General features: G+C 41.6%; 1 protein-coding gene and 1 long non-coding RNA gene across 3 annotated transcripts in view; one reads left to right on the forward strand and one right to left on the reverse strand.

The window, feature by feature from the left end:
- Positions 1-962: 962 nt before the first annotated feature.
- Positions 963-3,093, reverse strand: LOC127562641 (uncharacterized). Of its 2 annotated transcripts, none has more exons than XR_007953740.1 (2): positions 2,665-3,093; positions 963-1,579 (listed from the first exon to the last, which is right to left on the reverse strand). It is a non-coding gene; the product is annotated as an uncharacterized LOC127562641 (long non-coding RNA). The 2 variants fall into 2 exon arrangements; XR_007953741.1 differs by having other exon boundaries at positions 2,660-3,093.
- A 156-nt stretch (positions 3,094-3,249) lies between these two features.
- Positions 3,250-26,105, forward strand: part of SLC26A9 (solute carrier family 26 member 9) — a 41,029-nt gene continuing 18,173 nt past the window's right edge. The window contains exons 1-9 of the mRNA XM_051998514.1: positions 3,250-3,302; positions 14,903-15,047; positions 19,956-20,095; positions 20,549-20,659; positions 21,579-21,754; positions 23,190-23,354; positions 24,008-24,160; positions 24,983-25,065; positions 25,862-26,009. Of these exons, the coding sequence (XP_051854474.1) occupies positions 14,923-15,047; positions 19,956-20,095; positions 20,549-20,659; positions 21,579-21,754; positions 23,190-23,354; positions 24,008-24,160; positions 24,983-25,065; positions 25,862-26,009 (1,101 nt within the window). The 5' untranslated portion in view covers positions 3,250-3,302; positions 14,903-14,922. The remainder of the gene's footprint in view (positions 3,303-14,902; positions 15,048-19,955; positions 20,096-20,548; positions 20,660-21,578; positions 21,755-23,189; positions 23,355-24,007; positions 24,161-24,982; positions 25,066-25,861; positions 26,010-26,105) is intronic.

Here is a 26,105-nt window from a genome sequence, read left to right on the forward strand (position 1 = left end):
CCTGCTTCAAGCCTAATGCTCTATTCACTGTGCTATTCATTTTTGAGGGTAAGGACTTTCTAATTTTTCTTTGTATCCCTTTCAAATTAACATATTTCCTCATGCATGGTGGGTACTCAGTAGAGACAGGATGAAGGAATTGATTTATCCTCCATTTTTCAATATTAATTGAGAGAAAAAGCCCAGAAAGTCCTGATTCTGACATTTATTTGCTGGGTAACCATTAGTTGACTTAAGACTCAGTTTCATCACCTGTAAAATGGAAAGAATGATATCAGTAGTGATATCAGTTCTGACCTTTACAGGTTTGTTGGGCAGATCAAATGAGAGAATGTATGTAAAATTTTGCAAGCTTTAAAATGAGAGGTAGCATTGTATAGTGGCTTAAAAAGTGATCTAAGAGTCAGGGAGAAGTAGGATAATATTTGGTATTAAAAATATACTGACTGTGTGAACTTGAATTGATCATTTAAACTCTAGAGACCCACATAAACTTTAAGAGTATCGGTTACAGAACAGGCGCTACTCTGCATTAGAGGAGGAACTTCCCTCACTAGGTATTCTTTCCATCAATGGAATCACAGGTCTGGTCTAAAAAAAGCATTATTTAATTGCCAGCTATCATCATTGCCAACTATCATCATCTTCATCCTCACTACCACCACTTGCCCAAAATTACATAGCTAGTAAGTGTCTGAAACCAGTTTTGAACATAGGAAAATGAGTCTACCTGACTCCAGGCCTGGAGCTTTTTCCACTGTACCACCTAGTTGCCCCAGTGTCAAAGACACAACACTTAATGTATATTAAAACCATTAAATTGAATAGGACCAAGGACAGAGCCCTTCTCACACCAAGTACCTCTTTCCATATCCCTGCTTTTAAGGTTGTATCATTCAATCAATTTAATACCCATCTGATCTCCGTTTTATTTACAAAGATAGCATCAATCAACAAGCAAATTTTATCAAGCATTTAATATGGTTCAATAACTCAGCTTGTCTCTGAGAACAAAAATAACAAAGTGATTTACCCTTAGGGAGTTTATATTCTACTGGAAGGACACAACAGGCTCACAGATAAGTAAAAGACAGAGTGATTTTAGGGGACAAAGTACAAATAGCTGGAATATAAGATAAGAAAAATGGCACTTAAACTGGGTTTTGAAGATATTCTAAAAGGCAGAAGGAAGAAAAAGACGTCTTCTAGGCATGGGAGATAGTCTGTGCAAAGGAACTGAGTGGCTCATGAAAAATTATACACCAGAGGCAGCAAGGTGATCTATTTGGCTGGAAAGGAGAGTACAAAAAGGAAGTAATTTCCAGGAATGAACCTGGAAAAGGTAGGCTTTGAAGTGTTTTAAAGGCCAAATAAAAGATTTTGACTTGATCCTAGATGCACTGGAGTTTATTTAGCTGGTAGTGCCATGGTACCCATGCTTTAAGAATTTCACTTTGACAGATATGTGGAGGATGTGCTAGAGAATAAATAAGTTGGATCAGAGAATCTGTCAAATATCTTGCTGAAAACAGATATTCGACATCTTTTGGCATCTTCTTGATGGATCAGTCTTATATTCCTGTCAAGAAGAAAAAGATAATGCCAGGTTAAGCCTGAGGTATCTTTATTCCACATCTATTTCTAGTGAATTTTTTCTCCCTCTTTGGCTCTTCTCTTCTCCCACTCCCATTACCTGAATTTAGACTCCTACCATAGTTTTATCAGAAGCAAACTCTGTGCTGGAATCTGCCCAGTATCTGTTCTCTATCTACGTCTCTCTTCAAACTTCACCCTAGACCCCCTCGCTAGTAATCAGGCAGTGGGGTGAGGTTACTTTTTCCATCAATTGCAGTCTACTTGTAAGAACAAGGTGGAACAGAAGCAGTATTTCACCTGCTGACTAGGAACATTGCTTGGGTCTGAGTATCCAATTGTGCATCCTCCACCCTAGAAGCAGGGACAGTATCACCTATTCTCTCTCTTCCTCCCCTCACTGCCTTCCCCTAATCTTCTAAAGCCCCAGATTAAGAACTAATATTAATAAATGATAATTCACAGCTTGGGGTGTAATGGATAGAATGCTGAATGGAAAATCAGAAAGATCTGAATTCAAATCTTACCTTAATCTCTTACAAAATATGTCATTCTGAGCAACCAATTAATCTCTCTAAGACTCAGTTTTTGTATCTATAAAAGGAGGGATTGATCTAAAAAAAATCTGTAGTTCTTTATAGCATATTAAGGTTACACAAAGCTGTCCTCACAATTCTCTAAGGTAAGAAATAATAAGCAACTAACTCTAGCTATAGTAAGGAAAATATTTCAAGGGAAGAATACATTCCTCTAATATTGGGACTCAGAAGGGCATTAACGCCTAGTTCCCTTACAGGGACAGCAGAATCTGGAAGCATCAGGTTAGAAGATCAGCTTTTCTCAAGAATAATCATTTGTGTTTCTTTAAATCCTTACATCCCAATCCCAATTTTCTCACTATAATTTCATCTTTCATTTGAAATTTTCTAGGAAAATCAAGTACAAATATCCATTGTATCAAAGGAAAAATTAAGGACCAGATAGTTTAAGAGACTAGAGTTTAAAGTTAGAAACAAAATGGACCTGGAACCCACATCTTCACCCTTTTCCAGCCCAGCATTCTTACCTTACCTCCAAAGCCTCCCCAGGGCTCTCTTGGGGCCTCCTAGAGATTTTTCCCCTTTTCTTCTTGATACTGGGAAACCCAGAGCAAACTCTCTTCCTCTTGGCTCCCCCATCTTCAAAGCAGAGTAGCGGAGGGATCCCCTCCCTTACACACACGTACAGCCACGGGCCTCAATGGGCTCCATTGTCCAAGAGGCCCTTCTGGCCTGGTGACCCCGGCCCCAGGGCAGGAGGGGGGCTCTCCAAGAAACTTGCCTCAGTCACCCTCCCTCTCTTAGGCCTACCGCCTTGGGGGAGCCTCCGGGGCGGGCCCCCCAGTTGAATGTGACCTATTGTCTGGGGTGGATTTAGGAAGTGCCAGACTCCCATCAAACAGGCCTTCTCCCCAGGTGAAACAACAACAGGGTTGTTCACTTGGGACCTTCTCTGCTTATCTCATTTTCCTATCTCCTGGGGCTGAGCTGTGGTGTACTGTTCATAATCACTTCCCCTAAGAGCCAATCAGGTACTGAGGTTGGCCCTCCAGACCGGGGGCGAGGTTATTTATAAATCGCCTCTCTGGAATATTTGAGCAGAGCCCTTTCACACACCTCCTGGAACACCTCTCTGCTGCCTGGAGCCCTGCCCCATTCTGCTCTCTCCTGGTAAGCAGTCCCCATCCCAGCCCACCCCTCTTTAATGGAGGGGGGGAGAATCTCCAAGGGCCAGTACAAAGGGCACTGGGGACAGGAGGGGGACGGAATACACTGGGAGGGCAGGGGGACTGAGAAAGACTGGGCATGGACTGGCAAATGTGCCAACTTGAGCTCAGGTGGGAAGGATAGCAGTGGTTTGTAGTCATTGTCCCAGAGCCAGCTTCCCTCTCCCCTCCCGCCATTCTTGTTGGGAGGGGAGGGGGGAGCCGTGCCCTTCTCTGGCAGTGCTCTCCAGTATAATCAGCACTAGGGTCACTCAGCACAGGTCAGCAATCTCTTTCATTGCTGTGGGTTTCGGACCCTCTTTCTGCACCTCTGGCTGGTGTTATTTCTATTTATGCTGGATTATAGCTGTTTGGGTAAAGGGGATAGGAATGAACCTTCTATGAATGAAGATAGCGTCTGGTAGATAGTAGGTGGTTAATAAGTGCTTATTGATTACTGGATTGAGTGATAGAAAGGATAATGGAAAGAACATCTGAGGCGCAGCCAGGGTTTAGCTCTACCACCACTTACTTAGTGATATTGAACAAGGCATTTCCCTTCTGAAAGGAGAAGTTTCCTTTCCCAGTTTATTTCTCTGTAAAACCATAGGATTATCAATGTATAGAGAGCTGGAAAGGATTTTAGAGGTCATTCAGTCCAACTCTTCCATTTTTTCAGAAAAAGGAACTGAGGATCAGACAGAACAAGGTCACACAGATAGCGAAGGACAGAGCCAGGAAACAATCTCAGATCTTATGACTCTCCTGTTCAATGTTCCAAGTTCCAGTGATCTTTCCACCATACCATACTTCAGGAGAATAGACTATAGACTTCTATGATTTCTTTCCAGTCCTGATATGATATGAACCTGTGGTTCTGAGTGGGAAAGAAGATAATGCTTAGGGCACAAGTGTGTCAGGAACTTTATCCCATAAAGAGAAAGGAGAGCTACCTACTTACTTTCTAAAAGCTTCTTGGAGAGAAGGGAAAAGAAAGAGGGGAAAAACTATTGGGTAGATTTCTCAGAGATCTCGGCCTCTGTAGCCCAGACTCCATCTCTCCCTTTTTTCTTGGGAATATTAGACTAGGAATGAGAGAGATCCAAGTTCAAATCTAGCCACAGGTACTCACACACTACCTAAGTCACCTAAACTGTCTGCTTCAGTTTCCTCCTTTGTAAAATTGGAGTGATAACAGCAGCTAGCTCTCAGGGCTATTGTGAGGAATAAAATGAGGTATTTGCCATGTGATTTATTATAAATGTAGCTATTATTATTATTATGAACCTCTAACCAGACCAAATTATCCCAGCATTTTCCTCTCCAATCATTTCTCCATCCCTAAAACCTTTCTCACACAAGCAGATGGATTCTAATTTATGCAGATGATTTCTGAGAAGTTAGAACAGGCAAGGAAGCACAATTCTCCCATTAAAAAGAGAAACCCTTGCGGGGAGGGGCAAAATATCAATTTGTAGCCCACATAGTCAGGAGACGTCAAAGATTTTGAATTCCAATTGGGAGCCTCAGCAAGGCAGGATCTTCATAAAGGACAATGACTTGAGGCTTCCAAGGACCAGTAAAGATTGTGTAATAGAGAATAGATGGAGAAGAAAAAGGACAGAACTAAAAGACATGAAGAGACTTGGCTTCACATCCCAGTTCTTCAGACCAGCTACATAATATTGATCGAGTCATTTTCTATCTCCTGAATTTATTCATAAATTGCTAAATGAGGTAGCTGTACTGCAGATACTATTTCTTATAGATCTTTGAACAGAGAGTGGCAGAGTAACTATTGTTTCGGTTACTTTTGGCTGCCCTCAGTGATCCATTGATTAGAAGCTAGAGAGGTAAGACCTTTGAGGTCAGAGGTTAACAGCCCGAAGTTAGCTAGAGCCAAACCTTAGAAGAATGGCTTATCCAAATAAGTAAGGTTTCTTCCCTCCTTGGACACTTGCTTTGCTACAGCACGGGGCCCTGTTCGGCAAATCTATCCCCAAACTATACTAATACCCTAATGGGATGGCCAGGAGGATGGCCAAATCAGGACTACAATCCCCTCTTTTTGAGAGAAAGATCTCCAACATCATGTCCATAACCCAGGAAAAGTCCTTTGGCCCTCTGCTTTAGTTTTCTTGAACTGGAGACTAATTCTCAGGTTGTCCATATCCTTACTCCAGGTAGAGCACCTTTAAATCATCAAAGGCAGTTGATATCCTTGTTCACAAAATTCTTCAGGGAACAAGTTGCAGAAATATTTTTGGATGAGTTCAGTGAAGAAATGTGCTCTCCTTGACTATTGAAATTTATTGCAAGGGGTTTTTCAGTCTTTTCATTCCAGTGGGAAGGGGAATAGAAAGAAGAAAAAAATAGACGTCTGCTCATGGAAACAATTTTAATTTAATTTTAAGAGAAAGTCTTCTGGAAAAGAAAATTCTAACAGCATTTCCTTTAATCTCAGGTTGGAGAAGTTGGGATGGGGTAGGGATGAGAGAAAGATGGGAAAGAAATAATAACTCTTGGAATTCTATAGGTGTAAAGGAGCAATTTCTTAACATTCAAAAATGACAAAAGACAGAAAGCTGTGAGGAGTCAAAAGAAGCAGGAGAAATCATTAGTAAAATACCATGGATAACCAGTTATCTTCAACATCTCACTCTTCCTGAAAACTTTATCTCAAATCAACCTCTCTCCTTCCGTGTCCCCTGTTCCATTCTACCCCTGATTAACTGGATCTCCCAGATCCCTCAGACTATAGAGGAGTGCTCCAGTAGCCAGGACCAAGGTGAAACTTTTAAATGACTTTTACTCTTAGGATAGTGATTGTCAGAGGAAAGTACTAGTGATAAGAGTTAAAGACTGATAAAGAGAAATCCGCCTGACCAGATGATGGATGGGGAGGCCCAGATTCCATAGTCGTCTGAGACCTCTCCTCCATAACTAATTCTACACACTCCACTAGAGTGCCCCGCTCATCCCCCATTCTGCCTGATTGCTTTGTACCTATCTCCTCAGTAAATCACATTCTTTCTTCACTGTCCTGGAAAACTGGGGGAGAGACTTGGATAAAATAAAGGGAAGTGGACAGCCCTTTCCAAGTTACACTTAAGGTGGAAGGAGGGGAGGGGAGAGAGATTGGGTAGTTTATCCAAGGTCACACAACAAGTCAGAGACAGAGCCAGAAAGAGAACCTGGGAGTCCTATTGTCCCCCAGGGCAAACCAGACAAGCCCATGGCTGTCCAAAGCTTCTAATGAGATTTCACAGACCACTAAAATCTCCAAAGCATAAACAAAAAGTCAAGGCTTTCTTCTCCAATAAAAACAACTCTTTTTTTTTTTTAAGACCAGATGTGATTTATGAGTTTAAAGAATTTTTACTGTTAAATCTCTCCACTGATACGGATGAGCCACTTATCTATAATTTTAGAGAGTTGCCCATGATCCAACTATAGTCTTGCCTCATTTCTAGTCCCTTTCTCTTACTAAACTGTGCCTTATAGAGGTTAAATGACTTGATCATTGTCAAAAACTTATTAATGTCAGGCTTCTTGATTCTAAAATTGGCTTCCTATCAACGGTTACTTCTCCATAATGATTTTGGTTTCCCAATCTCCCTGGGTCTCAGTTTCCTTACCTGCAAAAATTGTTCTAAATTGATAGTTCTATGAATGCTCTAGTTTGATCATGAGGAAATCAGAAGTCCGAGTGAGAAATCTGGAACTTCAAAAAGATAGAGGATGGGGGATGGGTGGGAATGGAAGTGAGAAGAGGTGTTTCGTGAGAAGAGTAGATTCCACAGCCTCTCTTCATTCAATAATAGCCATTTTCCCATTTCCTTTTTGCTCTATACCAGTCCTCTATCTGGTATCATAAGGAATCTGGAATAACTTTGTCCCAATCCCAGGCCCCTTTTTTTTAACCAAGTTTTGCAACACCATTCTGATGTCCTCTTCTTATGAATGAAGGGGGTGAGAGCATGGGGGACTCCTGTCCCCAGAATCCCCTATTTCCCTAACCATTGCCACAAGTTCTTGAGTCCTTCCTCCCCCCCCCAGTTTCCCAGCTGAAATTCTCCCCCACCTTCTTTGTTCCGTAGCTCCCACAATCCTGGGGGAGACTTAGTTTCATTCTCTAGGCCACGGGTGGGTGAGGGGATCTCCCCTTTGTTCCTGGTGGTGTCACATGGCACCTGCTATTCATTCCTAGGTGCTGAGGGACCTCAAAGGGACCTGAGACTGTTTGATCTGAGGCAGGTCTCACTGATACACACCAATTGTAATAGAGCACTTGACTTTTTTTTTTCAGAGATCCTGACATCAGCCTTCCAGGCTGCATGTTTGTTTAACTAAGGATTGAGTCCTCACGTTCCCTACAGCTCTCTACCTCTCTACCTTTTCTCCCTCCCAAGATTCCCCACCCACAGCTTGACTTTTCAGGGACCCGAGGCCCACACAGCAACCCTGTACCCACCCCAAGAAGACCCTTTCTAAGATCCACATTCCCCAAGAGGCAATGCTTTCCTTCCTATCATGGTCTGAAATGGCCTTCCTTCCCAAGCTCCACCCCATTTCAAACACTACACTTGTAATTAGGAAGTATGACAGGCTCCTTCTCCACTCAATTCTTGGGGTAAGTCCCAGAGTTGGGAGTTTGGAACTTTTGTCAGTCATGAGTCCAAAGAGCCCCGATTGGAGAAATGAGGACAGAAAATATGCCCGAGCTCCCCCAGGACTCCCGGCCCCAGAAGCCAAATCCAGGAAGTCTAATTCTTACAAGGGATAAAAGTATCACATAGTTCCTATGAACCATAGAAATGCCTTCAGTCAATCAAAAACATTCATTAAGTGCCCACAATGTGCCTTCCTATGAAGGCAGTACTGAACCTCTATTTTGCCAACAGGCAGGATCATAGCATTATAGAGCTAAAGTGGGAAAGAACCTTATAAACTTCAGAATACAACCTCTTTACAAACAAGAAAGTGAAAGCCAAAGAGGGAGCGAGAAAGAAAGGAAGGAAATGAGTATCTTTTAAGCACCCCCTTGTACTAGGTACTGTGTTAAATGTTTTAGAATATTATCTCACTTGATCTTCACAACAGTTGAGAGAAAAGTGCTCGGTTTTACATTTGAGGAAACTGAGGCAGAAATTAAATGATTTATCCAGCGTCTAAGTTGAACTCAGGTCTTCTGATTCCAGGTCCAGTAATCTATACGCTATGTCACCAACTGCTGCTAGATATTAAATGTTTCACTCAGGTTCACATGGATTAGACCAAAGCTAAGATTCGAACCCAAATCTTGTGATTATACATCAAGCATGCTTTCCATTTTACCACACGATTTCTACATAATCTTCCTTCACTTCTACATCACTTCCTACATCATCTTTACTTATTGCAAATCGGATTGTGTAAAAAGGCAGAGATCCTTCCTCCCTATACCAACCTGAATCAAGGAGCAAAATTTGGGCATGTGGCAAAGGATGGAAGCACATTTTCCAGTCCCCACAAAGCTATAAAAATCTATTTGCTATTATTCTTTGGGCTTATTCTTTCCCTGTGTCATTCCATCTGTCCTCAAGGAGGCCCCACAGAAGGAGAATTCAATAATGAATCATTCTTTAAAAAAAAATAAACTTGTTTATTTTTAACATTTTTAAAAACTTGAATTCTTAATTCTCTCTCTTCCTCCTGCCCCACCCTCATCCATTGAGAAGGCAAGCAATATAATATCATTTATGCAAAACATTTCTATATTAGCCATGCTATCAAAAAAATGAAAAAAAATTATATTTTAATCTGTATTCAGAGTTCATCAGTTCACCTCTCTGGAGTAAATAACATTTTTCATCATGGATCCCTTGGAATTATCTTAGATTATTATATTGATCAGAGTAACTGTGATTCACATCACAGTGATCATATCGCTGTTGTCTACAATCTTCTCCTAGTTCTGCTCACTTCTCTTAGTGTATCAGTTTATATGTCTTCCCAGATTTTCTGAAATCATCCTGCTCATCATTTCTTTTAGCACAGTAGGATTCCATCAAAATCATACACCACAACTTGAGTGAGTCATTCTCTCATGAAGGTTTTTTCATTAAGACTCTCCCAGCCTTCACTATCCTTCTTTTCACATCCCTAAAACCTACCCAGGAGTCAGAGTGGTAATCAGAGAAGGCTAAAGCCAAAAAGCAGCAACAGCCAAGATTGGAATATGATGCTGAGAAGCCTAATGGCTAGGGAATGGAGCAAAGCTTCATCTGATTCAGTGAACTGAGCTAATAGCAACAATATGGATAGTTAAAATTTATCTGACAAGACAATTTCCTTCGGTCAACCCCAGTGAACTAAGAAATACAACTATCATTGTCCCCATTTTATAAGTGAAAAGGACTGAAGTCATAGACTTTGGGCCTGGAAGGAACTTTAGAGACCATCTAATCCAGCTCCACTATTTCACATGAGGAAACTGAGACCTAGAAGTGACTTTCTTAAGCACACACAAGTGGAAAGTCTAGTGCTCATTCCTCTATTACCATCTTGCCTCAGGACTGAAACTAAGCTGTTTACCTGTGGGGAAAATAGCCAAAAAAAACCCAACTAATTGCTCAATCAACAAGTACTTATTAAGCATCTTCTTAGGGAGGCAGAATGGTATTGGGGAAAGAGTCCTAGATTTAAAACCAGAAGACCTAAATTAGAATCCTAGCTCTGCTACTCTTTACCTTGTTTTCCACTTTGCCATACTATCTCCACATCATATTCCTTCACTTCCCATTGCAAATTAGATTGTGTAAAAAATGCCCTTCTCCTTATACCAACATGATTCAAGGAACAGAATTTACAGATGGAGAAACTGAGGTTCAGAGATGGCAAGAGACCATCCATCAGTAAAATGAAAGGTTTGGATATAGCTTTTAGATTTCATTTTGATATAAATCTTATGATTCTATGTGCAGGCAAGGTAAAAGCCACTGAGGAATCAAATGATAATGGTTTTAAAATTGGAAAGATCCACGAGGGTCATCTAGTCCCATCTCCTATTTTACAGATGAGAAAAATTACTCTCCCTGGATCACACATCAAATAAAAACTTAAACTCAGATCTTCGTGATAAAAAGTCTAGTACTTTATCTACTGTATCTTGCTCCCTCTCAAGATAAAATATAATATGACCTCTACTTTTAAGGAACTTAAAGTTTAGTTAGGGAGATGAGATACACACAGATAAAAAAATAACAATACAACATAACAGAAGGTAAGAACCAAGTGAATGATAACAGGCAGAAAGGACTCTATGTCATCCCAGAAGAAAGGAGATTACTATGGTCTGGGGAGGTCAGAAGACGGTTTAAAGAAGACAAATCTGAGTTGGATTTTGAAGGCAAGTTTTTGAAGGGCAAGTTCTAAAGAGGCAGAGAGGAAAAAGAAAATGACAACTCCATGAGTTCAGAAGAAGGAGTATGTTTATAAGCTATTTGGGGACAGAATTAAGTATAATTAGAATGAAAAGCTCCAGCTAGGGAACAAATAAGTTTGAGGAGGTAAATTGGGACTAGACGATGGAGGATTTTGCCAAATTAAAGAGTCCAGATTTGATCCTATAGGCAACAAGAAAGGTATGAAAATATTTCGAGGGGGTGAGTTATACGTACAAAGTGATATTTTATGATCGATCTGCCAACAATGAATTGAACCCAGAGAGACTGGAAGCAGAGAGGTCAGTTAGGAGATGATGACAGTAATCTAGGTGAGAGGTGACGAAGACCTGAAGGAAGGTGCTAGTAGGAATGGAAAGAAAGGGACAGATGCATGAAAGGTATTACAAAGGAATTATTGACAGATCTTGTTGACTGTTTGGATGTGGGGGTGAGGACAGGGTGGGGTCAATGATGACTCTGAGGTTTCGAGGCTGAGTGACAGAGAAGATGATGCTGTTGTCATTAAAATAAATAGGAAGTCTGGAGGAGGAGTCTGATTGGGGAAGAAGATGAGTTTAATTTTAACAATGACTAGAACATCTAGTTTTTAAATAAAAGCTAGTTTTTATTGCAAGCAAAAAAAAAAAAACAGTTAACAGTTTTCTTGTTTTTCAATAAAGACTAGGAAAGTTTCTCCCAAAACACTGCAACCTATTGCACGTCACTAAAGCAAGGTCACCTAGCTTAGCAGGTAACCCCAAACTCCTCTTAATGTTTATATAGCACTTTAAAGTTAGCAAAGATATCCTATCTTATATGAACTTCATAGCAGCCCTGGGAGATAGGGGCTTCAGGAACAACTGCCTCTGCCTCCATTTTACAGGAAACACACACAGCAAGGTCAAGGGATTTTTCCAATCACAAACCAGGCGTCAGAGTCAGAATTTAAGTCAAAGCCTTCCTGACTCCAAGTCCAATCCTTAATATTATTTCTCACAGTTAAGCCATTTTCAGTTCAATGTCAGTGAGCCCCTTTGGACCTATCACCTTGAGAGGAATTGGTTAGACTTTCCATAGAAATGAGTTTAAAGACCAGTTAGTTACTGTGGGTTCTCAGAGAAACCAGCCTTATTTCTTGTAAACCATACCATTACTCTGGGATCTTAAAAAAAAATCAGTACGTGCTAAGATCTGAGAGGGTAAAAAGAAGAAGCTGGGTGGGGAAACTACCCCCATGTTTTCTCAGGAGGATTTCAAACAACTCCTAATAGCTTGTCAAGTCACCACTATCCATCACTCAACCAGCCCTTGAAAGACTAAGCCTGTGAAGTCACCCAACCACTCCCCTCCTTTCTTTCAAGTGAATGGACACATATGACATATGTCCATTTCCATTTTCCCCCTCTCACTTTAATTTCCCCTTACCCTTACCTAGATGGAAGGCTGAAGCCAAGGAGAGTAGCCAGCTTTATGTGGCTATGGGCCAAAAAAAAGTCCCTTTTCTAAGCCTCAGTTTCCTCCTCCATAAAGAGGGGGAGTTGGACTATAATGCCCTCTGAGGTCTATGATCCTAAATCTATGATCCTGAGTGGTTTAGTGGACAGAGTATTAGACTTTGGGTCAGGAAAACACCTCAAATTCTTATTAACTGTTAGACCCTAGGCCAGTCACTTAAATTCTGCGAGCCTTGGTTTCGTCATCTGTAAAATGGGAATAATAACAGAGCCTATCTCCCAAGGGTTTTGTGAGGATAAAATGAAATATTTGTAATGCACCTTGCAAACCTTAAAGAGCTTTATGAAAATGTCATTGATGTTTCAATTATGTCCAAATCTTTTTAATCCTATTAAGGATTTTCTTGGCAAGTATACTAAAGTAGTTGGCCATTTCCTCTCCAATTTATTTTACAGATGAGGAAACTGAGGTAAACAGGGTTAAATGACTTGCCCAGGATCACACAGCACACGTGAGGATTCAAGTCATCATGACTTCAAGTCCAGTGCTCTATCCATTGTGCTACTCACTGCTTTCTATGAATGTGAACAGGGGACAACTAGATGGTACAATGGACAGAGCATTGATCCTAAAATCAGGAGAGCCTGAGTTCAAATGTGGCCTCAGACATTAGTAGCTGTGTGACTCTGACAAGTGACTTATCCCAATTCTTTCTCTTTCTCTCTCCCCTTCTCTCTGCCCCCTTCTCTCTCCCTCCCTCCATCCCTCTCCCCCTTCTCTTTTTCTCCCTCCCTCATGTCCTCCCCTCTTCCCCCCCTCTCTTGTGTATTTCTGTCTTTCTTTCTGTCTGTGTCTGTCTGTCTGTCTGTCTGTCTCTCTCTCTCTCTCTCTCTCTCTCTCTCTCTCTCTCTCTCTCTCTCATACACACACACACACACACATACAGCCTATGAAAGTTAGCTGTTATTAATGGTATGATCTGGGTTGTCATCCTCTTGCTTCTCCTTTCCCCCCAGAAACGTTGGTAGCAAATAACCACTTTGATTAGTTAGACTATGGTAGAAAATAAAATAAAACCTTTGAGTTTTACAATCCAAATTGTATCATGGCCTAATAAAATAATTAATTCTCCATCATCATCTGGTGCTTTCATCTTTTGAAGCTTTAATCAATCAAATTTTGTCAATTTGACAAAAAGAAGGGAGGCTGAGGCAAGAAGAGAGGGATGGGTTTACTTTCTCACCCCTCCTCCAAGTCTATGAGATATTTTAAAGTAGGGATGTTTGACAGTTAATAAATTTGAAGACTAGTTTAAAAAATATGACCTAGATCGGCAACTAGGAAACATTAATCTAATTCAACCCCTTTAGCATAAATACAAGGAAACTGAATCCCAGAAAAGTAAAATGTCCTGGCTGGAGTCATATTGTGAATTAGCAACCACAGCTAGAGCTAGAGCTCAGATTTTTGGACTTCCAGGCTTGTGCTAACCATGTGCCTTCAACTAACTTATTCAAATCTGACAACCATCACCACTGCCTATCTGAAAACTGGTCATGAATAACAACAACAACAAAAAAAAAAAAAAAAAAAAAAACAGGTAAAGCACCTGGCATTACTTCAATTTTCACCATGGGTAAATGGACAAGTGGCTCTTAGCCAAAGAAGGAGAGGCAACCCGCCTTCTAAGTAGCTCCTCAGTTTCAGACCCAAATCAAATGATTTTCCAAACTAGTCACACCTACTCCCAACCTCTTCACTCCCCCTCCCCAACACCCAACTTGTCCCCTCATGGTTTCCTCATAGCATTAACCCACACCTTGCCCTTCCCTTCCCCCATCTGTTCGAGTGTCAATCACCCCCACTACCACCCCCATAGCCATCTGGTCTCTCCCTAATCAGCCAAGAGAGGGGGAGCTCACTGCTCCCTATTCCCCCCCAAAAGGCACTTCGTCTAGCATGTAGCCACGGAGTGTCAAAAGGCCAAGGTGATAAAGAGATGGTATAGAAGGGAGGGGAAAGGGTTAGGCTCAGGAAACTGTAGGAGTGAGAACTGATGGCATGCCCCATCCAGATTTCCCCAAACAAGCTATTGTCCCAGGAAAACCTGTTAGTGGAGTCCTAGACGCCTAGATCTGACATCTCGCTCTGACACCTTAGGCTGGTAGGGTCCTCCTGAGGTCATGTTGGAAGCTATATTAGAAACTGCCTCCAGGTAGTTTATTTGCACAATTTCTTCTCCACTTATTGACTTCTCTCATAAACGAGAAGGGAAACAATATACTGAGAGGCAGTGACTTGGGAGTTAGTAAGGAGGGAAGGACAGCTGGAAATCAGAGATTGAGGGGGAACTTGAACTCAGCTCTGCCCTGGCTCCCACCCTTCTTCTCTGGTCCTTACTGAATGCTATGATTTCATAAGTGTGGGGTGCCAGCTATCTCCCAGGGCCCGTGTTTCCTTCATCAGTCACTGGGAGGGAAGGTCGAGCCAAAGAAGTGAGTCCTATGGAAGGACTTGAAAGAGAAGAGGGAGGCACCTTCCTGGATGGGAGGTAGTCCCAAGTTCAAGGGGTGGGGGAAAGCTAAGGAACAAATCTGCAGCTAAAAAGCAAGAGGCGGGAGAAGGCCTCAGCTGGCACTGAGGAGAGATGCCCGCTCACTGTCACCTCCTCTGTCTCCACCAGGACCCATAGAAGTCCCAGACATGAACCAGCCCAGACCTCGATACGTGATAGACCGAGCTGCATATTCCCTCACCCTTTTTGATGAGGAATTTGAGAAGAAGGACCGGACTTACCCAGTGGGCAAAAAGCTTCGTGATACTTTCAGGTAAGATGCCAAACTCTGGTCATGTGGAGGGTTGTCCCCTCACTAGTTATTGGGTGAAAATCTCAGAGAGCTGCCTAGAGGAAGAAGAGGAAGAATTCCAACATCTCCCAACTCTCCTTATGGGGTTCTCATTCCACCTTAGCTCTCTAAGCTCTTCTCTATTACTCCTTTGGGGGATGCTATCAGAAATACCTTGACTTGGGGTTTGCAGAAGCAATAAGGGGGGACCCCACCTCGATCCTACAACTTCCTCTAGTCCAGGGAAACCTTCACCCACTGAGCTCCCAAACGCATACTCCCCTCCTCTTACCTGTTAGGTAAGGAAGGTTGGGCAAATTGTGCAGAAGCAGGGATCTTACTGCTCCCCATCTGCTTTGTTCTCCTGGTTGCCCCAGCCCCATCCTTTCTTTCTCTAACTTGTGGCTGTCAATAAGCAAAAGAGATTCCTGGAGGCAACAAACTGGATGAAACAACCTCATATAAGCAGCCCCAGGAGTCTCACCTTGGAAGTATTCTAAGGACCCAAGTCCCTGTCCTCTCCTCACCCAGATTGTGGGCAGTCCTCAAAACCTGTCATGGGTTGGCTGGCTCTACTCTCCCCTCCCCCTAGAGCTACAGAACAGCTGATTCATTTTCTTGGATTGAGGTCACTGGCAATGACTGGGGCAGTGATGCAGGTGGAACTGGTTCAGGCTGGGAGGATCATCCACTTGAATCTCTGCCTGAAATCCCTGGCCCAACCCCGTGCTTCAAGGGAGGCTCAGCCACTGTGGTTCTAGGTTCTGATGCCAGCGCTGTGCGTGGCCCCTAGTTCAGAGTTTCTTTGACCTGATGAGCACCGCCAGCTAATGGATCCAAAGAAAATAGGAAATATATGCCCTATGCTGTTCTGGACTTGGGCAGAAGGGATAAAAAGAGGCTATTGTTCTGAAAGGTGGGAAAAAGTGTGGAGGATTAAAGTAAAGTGGGCTGATGAACTCAATTCCACTTCTCACAATTTTCCACATGGATGCAGTAAACGGACTTTAGAGATCACTCCCTGTACCTCCCCTCTGACCACTACCTTCTTTTATCACTTTGTCAATACCCAGTAGTATCTAGATATTTTCTAGCTTCAATAGTTAACATCTGTTTCTAGCTCTTTTTGTGATTTGTCTATATTAAAACAGACTTGCAAATAAGGGTAGCCATTTACCAGCCCTGGGAGTATAGCTTTGGCCAGCAGTATGATCTCCAGATTGTCAAATTTTCACTGTGAATATTTACAGATCAGAAATCAGCAAACATTACAAATCAGGGCTTGATTTATTGTTTTGTAAATCATCTAGGCTTAAAAAGTGATAGAAAAATATCAATGATGCAGATTCAACTTTTAAATATGTCCTTTTGGGGGGGGGGGAGAACCAGTTATTAAAAATCTGCCAGCTACTGGTGCCTCTAGTTCTTCCCAGGAGAAGTTAATGTCTTCTGATACTTGACACTAGACTATTGACACCATATCTGGACTGAGTTTCCAGAGAAGCTTCAAGGGTTGTTCTGCATTATTTGACCTGCTTCTTTGTTTTAGCACAGAAAGTAGAAGTCAGTGGGCCTTTCTGCTTCAGGAGAAGTAGGAGATCCAAGCAGGACTTTTTTTGTTGATCAATGATACTGATGGGATCCAAGTAGCAATTCCTAGTTCAAAATACAAGGCACAGGGCATATGTGATGAATTCACAAGGATTTCTCTTTACCAAAAGGTGCCTTTATTTAAGACAAGAGGTTACAGACAAACTGAAGAAGTAAAATAGGCACCAGATATGGTAAACAGAAATAGATTTGGAAGAGCAAGGAAATAGAGTTAGCAAGGAAAGGGGTTTGGAAGAAGCCATTAAAGGAATATGCTATGAGCTGGGAGTACACCATTGACTGGCATTCTAAATACATAGAGGAATTTAGCAGATTAATCAGAGTTAGCTATAGGAAGAAGGAAAATGTCATTAAAGAGAAGATTGCTCTGAGGAGAGAAAGAGTACTTCATAGTGGGTTTAATCCTGAAAAGGACTTAACAGAGATCTTCAATATGAGGACATCTTTTATTGGGGAAATATAACCTCAGGAGTTTCTCAGGGAGGAGAGGAAATACCAAGGAAGAATTGGAGAGATAAAAGATGTGTGTTGATATTGAGACTGCCTTAAAGATATTCTGGGAAAACCTGGTTCCCATCAAGGCTTAACAAAACGGTCTAGGAAGTTCCCATTATAGGTATCTTAAAAGATTATAATTAGGGCATCTAGTTGGCACAGTTGGAGCAGGAGGACCCGAGTTAAAATCTGACCTCAGACACTTAATACTTCCTAGCTGTGTGACCCTGGGCAAGTCATTTAACCCCAATTGCTATAGCAAAAAAAAAAAAAAAATATATATATATATATATATATATATATATATATATATATTATATATATATATATATATATATATATATAAATAGTCAAAGCAGTCTGGGCAAATCATAGTAGCCTTAACTATGATAATAAGACAATCTAGGAAACTAAGCTCCCGGGAGGATCGTTTTTAGCATTTACTGACAAGGAGAGAGTTTCAGAATTCACATCAATAACACTGGTCTTCCCTACTTCCCTACTTCTGTCAAGGGTATCACCATCCTTCCATCTCCAAGGCTTATAACTTTGGCATTATCTTTAAGTTTTTACTCTCCCTCACAAATCAAATCCATTTTCAAATCTCACCCTCCATAGCACACCTTGTAATCATTTTCTCCTCTCTAATCATATAGCCACCATCACAATTCAGTCCTTCATTACTGCTTGTCTGGATTACTTTTCTCCCTTCCTCAAGTCTCTTCCCCTAATCCATTTTCCACATTGCTATCAAAATGAGTCTGATTATGTCATTCCTCTATTCAACACACTTCAATGGCTACTTAAAATTTAAACTGATATATTTGACTTTTCAAACCCTTTGAAACATGGCCCAAAACTACCTTTCCATTATTTATTAATCTCCTTATCATGATCTATGGTCCAACCAAACTGGGCTTTTGTCCCTCATACACAATTCTCCCATCTCCCTGCAAACTTAGAATATAGTCTTTCCTCCACTCTATCTCAGAGAATCCCTTCTTTTCTTCAGAAGTACACTTTGATAAAAAGTTTTTCCCAATCTCTCTAATTTGCTGGGACTGCACCTTCTCTCCCTAGACTACCTTATGTTTATTCTGTATACGTTTTAAAAATGTACATACTTTCTGTCTCTAAAGCAGGAAGGGTTTCATTGTGTCTCTTTGTATCCCTAACACCTGGCACAATGCTTGGCACATAGTACATAGTAACCATTTAATAGAGATATATTATTGTGTGCTGAAAAGAGTTTCAGTCTTGGAGTCAGGAAAACTTGGAACCAAATCCCTCTTCTAATATGTGCTTGTTAGTTGTGTGGACTTAAACTCTCCGACCTTGATTTCTTCATCTGTAAATTTGAATTAAATGATCTCTAAGACCAAAAGTCTAAGCTCCTATGAATCAATGCCTGTCAATTATCTGATTGATTACTAGATGGGAAAACTAAATTATAAAAGCCAATTCCTGCCAGTTTTTGGGGCTTTAAGAAATTTCCCAGATTTAGTAATAAATTTCCCAGACTTAGCAAGATACAAAGCATTTGCTGTGTTGGTTTAGGTTTTGGGTGACATCCAGGAGACCTAATATCAGGAAAACTGTTGTTAAGCAACACCAAAGAGTCAGAGTCGGTGACGGTAAAGAAAGAAGGGCTGCTCAAAGAAGGTGGATGAGTCACCAGAATGAGCCCTGATTCCATCCCCAAATACTTGATTGCATTGAACTGGACCATGGAAAGCAAATTATTACCCCCCAGATGCACATACCTCCACCCCCACTCATCAATCCACCTTCTGACAGCCTCCATTCTCAAGTCCTTGTTCCCTGGCCAAGGGAGTTCCTATGAAAAGGCTTCAAGGCCTTGGACAAACAGGGAAAGGATCAACTCTCCCCACCCTGTATTGACCAATGAAATGTTCCTCCACCCACCCCCTACCAAATGTAAGTTGTTTTAACTAGGGAAAGGACCCAGGTGTCTGTGTGTGTGTGTGTGTGTGTGTGTGTGTGTGTGTGTGTGTGTGTGTCCAAGTTTTTTCCCATCTTAAAGATTCAGTCAGCAAGGACATAACACTGAGAAGGCAGTGGAGTTTCCTCCAATGTTGATATCTAAAGAATGAGCTGGTGACTAGCTTCAGGATGGTTCAAATACAATCCTGACTAGAAATATAGATCAGCAATTCCAATTTTTCAGTGATGAAGAGAGCCATCTACACCCAGGGAGAGGACCATGGGAGCTGAGTGTGGACCACAACATAGCATTCTCTGTCTATTGGCGTTTGCTTGCATTTTGTTTTCTTTCTCAGCTTTTTCTTTCTTTTTGATCCAATTTTTCTTGTGCAACAAGATAATTGTATGGATATGTATACATATATTGGATTTAACACATATTTTAACCTATTTAAAATGTATTAGACTACCTGCCATCTAGGGAGAGGGTGGGGGAAAGAAGGGATTATTTGGAACAGAAGGCTTTGCAAAAGTCAATGTTGAAAAATTACCCATGCATATATTTTGTAAATAAAAAGCTTTAATAAATTTAAAAAAGAAATATAGACCAAATTACAACAAAACTTGAAGTTTTAAACCCAATATAGGAATGTTGGTCTACGTTAAAGAAGTTACCTTCTGTCCACCATAAATCAATTATTTACATAATCAGTGTCTATAGATGAGCATGGATTGTAGTATGCTAGACCTTCTAGTCCAGGCTGTCTAATCCTTGATGCTGTTCCTGATGGATGATCCCTAGTGATTCCTCCTGTGACATGTTCCTCACTTTCCTTCCAGATGTTCCTCTGCCAAGATCAAAACTGTGATATTTGGGCTTTTCCCTGTCCTCTCATGGCTCCCCAAATACAAGATCAAGGACTACATCGTGCCTGATCTGCTTGGAGGATTGAGTGGGGGATCCATCCAGGTCCCACAAGGTGAGAGATTCCCCTTAGGCTAGATATGATGTTTCATATCCCTGTCTAAAACAAAACAAAATTTGAAAAACCTATAATCTTGAACCTTAAGGTGTGTTTTCCCTAGACTCCAGAGGCTCAAACTGGGGAGCATTGGCTAGGATTCCCCTCAGGGTTGGGGTTGCTTCCTTCATGGTATATTCCCTTGGGTGACATGCTTTCTAAAGATTAGGCTATGAGACTTATTCATTGTCAAAAATTATGGTGCAGCCTGTCGAAGTCTAGCCTTAGAGCCAGCCTTCAAATCCTAGATCTTCCACTGATTCCTTGTGAGGCTATTGTTCCCCTCTCTGGATCTCAGCATCCTCAACTGTAGGAATATTCAAGCCCTTGGACAAACAGGGAAATGTAGGAATATATAAGGAAATGGAATGAGGCAACTCCTTTAAACTAATGATCTCATAACTTCTTCAGGCATGGCTTTTGCACTGTTGGCCAACCTTCCTGCAGTCAATGGCCTCTACTCATCCTTCTTCCCTCTCCTGACCTATTTCTTCTTGGGTGGCGTGCATCAGATGGTACCAGGTAAAAAGCCTCCTGACCTCCAATTCCCCCTCCCCATCCTCCTTGTTGGTAAGTACAAGGATCTAAAAAGGGATGCTTTATCCAAGTCATCCAGAAGGGAGAAACTCACTAAGATGTTAAAGAGACTGCACCCTTTGTCATTTGAGGACTGCTCCAAAAAATTGGGAATCTGAGTCCCAAAGAGATATTCTTAGGATCTTAATTAAGCTTAAGGGAAATGAGATGGTCTCTGAAGTTCCTTCTGGCCCCAATTATCTATGCTTCTCTGATTCTCTGAGGGGAGTTTATACTTTCTGTTTGGTCCTAGAGGACAGAACTGGGAACAATGGGTGGAAGCTATAATAAGAGAGATGTAGGGGAAATTCCTGGCAATTAAGAGCAATCCGAAAGTGGAATTGGCTAACTTTCCTTACTCATGAAAAATGAATGAAAAATGAATACTCTACTGGTGAAGGGATGGGGCCAGAAGAATATTCAAGTAGAATCCAATGCTTTGGGTTGAGTTGAGACTAAATGACCTCTGAAGTCTCTTCGAGCTAGGTCTCATTGATTCACTGCATGATCCCAAGGCTTTTCACTGATTCTTATTTTCTATAAAATGAAGATTACAATGGTTTTGTCATTTTCATGAGGCTGTTCCAAGGCTAATGTGTTATAGTATATCTGGAAGTATCTTGTACAAATATGAAGAAATTTTGTTTCTTCATAATAAAGAATAAACTAACTCATGGTGAGGTAGAGGGGGAGAATAATATGGAATTACTGGGAGCAGAAGCTTTACCCAAGACTGCCTTTTCCAGTAGAATTACTGTTCCTTTGGCCCCCTGAGGGTTGGGGAGATATCCCTGGGACCAGTGGTGGTTGTAGTGGGTATTGATCCAAACTTCTGTATTTTGCTGGGGTGGGTGGGGCACCACAGGTACCTTTGCTGTTATCAGTGTCCTGGTGGGTAACATCTGTCTGCAACTGGCTCCAGAGTCAAAATTCCAGGTCTTTAACAATGTCACCAACACAAGTCACGTGGATATAGCAGCCATGGAGGCAGAGAGACTCCATATATCAGCAACACTGGCTTGCTTAACATCTATCATTCAGGTAAGTGGCAAGGGCAGAAGAGTACCATCAAGACCCTGCTCCTTCAGGGTATGGGAAGTAAGGGCCCAAGGAGACAAATCTCAAGGGTTTTCAGCTCTTATGGATGGTAGAATAAGTTGCCTTTTCAATCCAAGAATTGTGAAGCTTTCTATAAACTATTTCTTCCCTCCTTCTGCACAAAACCAATTCCTATAGATGGAGGGCAGAAAGGGCAATGTCTAACCTATTAAAGCAGATATAGCAATTTGCTTTCTCCCGCAGAACTGGAAGAAGACTTGAGAAATCAGCTCGCTCATACCCTGTTAGATGAGAGTAACTTCTGAGATTAGAGGCTTAGAATTCTATGTCAAAGAACATTAAAGATTGTTTAATCCAACGTGCTCTCTATATCATTTTCCTCTATAACATTCTCTTTAAGGGGTTGTCCAGAGATCTCTCGAAAAGATCCCTAAATCTCAACCTGTCACTGGAATTTCAGTGTCTGATAACCTCTTCTCCCAAGATATTAAAAGTCTCTCTGAAATCCTTTCTAATTCTTAAAGGCTGCTAAGAAATATCCCTCTTCTACTCCCACTGCTCTCTAAGCTCCTATCATCTACAGCATCTACACCACCAGTGTACTTGAGCCAAGAATAACACTTTTTATATGACTTTTTTCCCCTAAATATATATTTTTATTGTAGAAAGTCCCACTTCTCATAAATATGTGCTTAGGATTTTAGAACTAGGAGAAATCTAAGAGTTCAGGGAGTTTAGAGCTGAAAGTCATTTTGGACATTATCTAGACCACCTACTCCATTTATCAGAGAGGGAAAACAAGGCTGAATAGGAAGAGTGACCTGCCCAAAGGTGACAGCAGAACCACATTCAAACCCAAGTATTCTAGGTCCAAACTAAACATGCTTTCAGCTAACCTCTACTGCCTCCTAGAACAGGAATACAGGGATGCAGCTGGATGGTGTGGTGGATAGAGCACCAGTCCTGAGTCAGAGGGACTGAATTAAAATCCAGCCTGGGATACTTAACACTTACTGTGTGATCCTGGGCAAGTCACTTAATCCCAATTGCCTCAGCAAAAAGAAAATACAGGAAAGGCCCAAAGCTTCTTACAAACAATGATTTATATGGGCATGGGGATAGGGATGGGGAGCAGGTGAAATCTTAAACCTTACTTAGGATGTACAAAATGCCTCATCCCAGTCCGTCCTACTCCAGTGCAAGGCACTATGTTAGAAACCATAATAAATACAAAATAGTCCCTGTCCTCAAGGAACTTACAGTTTAGTTGGGGATATTGGATCTATACAGTAAGAGATCACTAATCACTCAAAGATACAACATTCTACTGTTGTCCTTGGTGGTAGGGCTGTGGCAACAGCTCTGGACATGGTCCCAAGTAGGCAACTCCATTTCTCTCTCCTTCACCTTTGCCCAGATGGGCTTAGGATTTGTACAATTTGGCTTTGTAGCCATCTACCTGTCTGAGTCCTTCATCAGAGGCTTCATGACTGCTGCTGGGCTGCAGATCCTGATCTCTGTGCTCAAGTACATTTTCGGGCTGACCATCCCCTCCTACACCGGCCCAGGAGCCATTGTTTTGGTGAGTATGGAAGCCAACCCAGAGGGCTGGGGAAGTTACTTGAGACTATTTCCTGCTCTTTCAAATTTGCTATTTTAAAAAAGTGATGAGTTCATTTCATGAATTCATTCATTAAATCCCACACTACATAAGGCACTTTGCTAAAATCTACGATTACTGAATGCAACAATATCCTTGAAAGCACCTGAACTGGTTGATCATCTATCAGGAATTGCTGTGCTAGCAGAGTCTTATACTCAGTGGGAAGTTTGGAGTGGATGGCCTCTAAGGCCCCTCCAGTACCTATATTTTTAATTCCTGTTTCCTTCCTTGGTTTCTCGTTTGAGTGCTAGTCAGAGGAGTTCTTCCTTAAATCTAATCTTGTTCCCTTTAGCTATACCTTAAAATCTGTTTGCTCTTGTTCCACTCAGGGACAGAGAAAAAGAATTGCTCTCCTCTTCTGATGATTTCTCAAATCTGGGTTGAGGAGGGAGGTGGGTACGAGAAGATGAATTTTGTTTCACTTGGGCCTTTTTCAAGCATTATTGTGACCTCAGCCCCCCCGACACCGGTGCCCAGAAGTGGACATATAGAAGGGAAAGGAAGGTAGCCTGTGAAGGCAATGAGCTCTTCTTCCTGATTATTCAACTCTGATGTCCCTACTCTCCCTCTAGACCTTCATCGACATCTGCAAAAACCTGCCCCATACAAATATTGCCTCGCTTGTCTTTGCCCTGATCAGTGCTGTCTTTCTGGTGCTGGTGAAAGAGCTCAATGTCCGCTACATGCACAAGATCCGAGTCCCCATCCCCACAGAGTTGATTGTGGTGAGGACCTCCATTGGAAATTGGGGTTGGGGTTGGGAACCTGGACTAATGGCCAAGGGGAAAAAAGGACTATGTGAAACTAGTTTCAGAGGAAGCAGATTTGTATGCAAAGGCCTGGCCCTGCTGTTTCCTACTTATGTGAACTGGGAAAAATCATTCTACCTCTCTGGGACTCAGTTTCCTTATCTGTAAAATAAGAGAATTAGACTAAATTAGCCCAAGATCTTTTATAGCTTTAAACTTTTATGATCCCTGTGGAGTGAAAGTATTAGAGTTAGGCTTAAAGAGCCTGAATTTAAACCCTGGCTTTGTGATTTATAATATTTCCTCCCTTTTCAGGACCTCATCTATAAAATAAAGGGGGGTTGAACTAAATCAGAAGTATAAGAAACATGGCCCCAAAGCAACTCACGGCCCACCGCACTCCTGTATTTGGAAAATCCTTTATAAAATAAATTTAAAAACAATAAAACCAATAATATTACATTTTAAAATTGAATCAATAAATGGCCTACAGGGATCCTCACATATAGCTTAGTACCCTCCTTTTCTATTTAGATGACTTTTAAGATTTTTTCTGAGTATATAAGCTATTATCTTAAGATTTAGTTATAAAGACATTAAAGGGTCCATCGTGCAGTCTGTGAAACAGAAAATCAGGCAGTGAGAATCAATCTTGGTCCATGTCTAGCCCTCCCAGGAGAGTTTCTATCGAGCAGTTGGAAACAGAAGGGCCTGGGTTCCTTTCATGAAAGAAGGAAACCTGGTAGAGGCTCAATGCCCTGGCCTTGGCTCAGGTTCCATCTTTCCCTTCCTCAATAGGTGGTGGTGGCAACGGCTATCTCTGGGGGTTGTAAGATGCCCAAGAAATACCATATGCAGATTGTGGGAGAGATCCAACAAGGGTGAGTGGAAGCTGGCTGGGAGCGTGGCTGAGCCATCCAAGCCCAGGCCCAATCTAGAACCTTGGTTCTACAGCATGAGACAGTACTGGATCCGTGACTCTATTTTAGGGATTCTCGTTAGGACATTCACATCCCCAAGGCTAGCCCTCAGTCTGTGTCTCTAGGGAACAATTTTATTGGAACACAGGCCTAATTTATACACAGTTTTTTTGCTAGACAGAAAATCAGATGGTTAGTCCGTTCAGAGGAAACATTTCTGCTTTGCCTCTGTCCCAAGATTACGTCCTTTAAGCCACTTGGAATATAATTGTTCAGTCAACATATATGCTGGGTGCCTACTACAGGCAAGGTATTATACAAGGTTGTGGAAAATTAGAAGTTCATGAGTTACATTCCCATAGTCCTGGAAGGTAGAGTGCAAGAGAAGGACAAAAAATATTTAGAATCAATGGATCCAGCTTGTAATCCCATTTCTGCTACTTAGTGATGCTATAGTGAGTAACTCTCTTACACTCTCTGATCCCCCAGCTTTCTCCTCTGTAAATGAGAATAATAATACTACATATATCTCTAATGGATGATAGATATAAAAATGTTATCATTCTCTTCCCCAAAAAGGTGGATTTGGCCCAAATAATCTCTCAAGTCCCTATAATTTCTCAAATTCTATGATTCTGTGATTCTTATTTGACCATACTCTGCCCCACTCCTGATTCCCATACTCCTGCTCCCTTCTCCTTCCATACACATGGACACACAGAGTTCTGATCCTCTTTCCTCTTTGATTCTATGACAGATTCCCCACCCCAGTGTCCCCCATGGTCTCCCAGTGGAAGGACATGATTGGCACAGCCTTCTCGCTGGCCATTGTGGGTTATGTCATCAACCTGGCCATTGGCAGGACCCTGGGAACCAAACATGGCTATGATGTGGATTCTAACCAGGTAATGCAAGGAGAGGTATAGAAATGTGTTGGGAGCAGGGAGGGAAGAAGAGGGGATGGACAACATTACTGGAGAAGCCGTGCAAAGACAACTGCT

This window comes from Antechinus flavipes, chromosome 4 (genome assembly GCF_016432865.1).
Source record: "Antechinus flavipes isolate AdamAnt ecotype Samford, QLD, Australia chromosome 4, AdamAnt_v2, whole genome shotgun sequence".
Taxonomy (NCBI): Eukaryota; Metazoa; Chordata; class Mammalia; order Dasyuromorphia; family Dasyuridae; genus Antechinus; species Antechinus flavipes.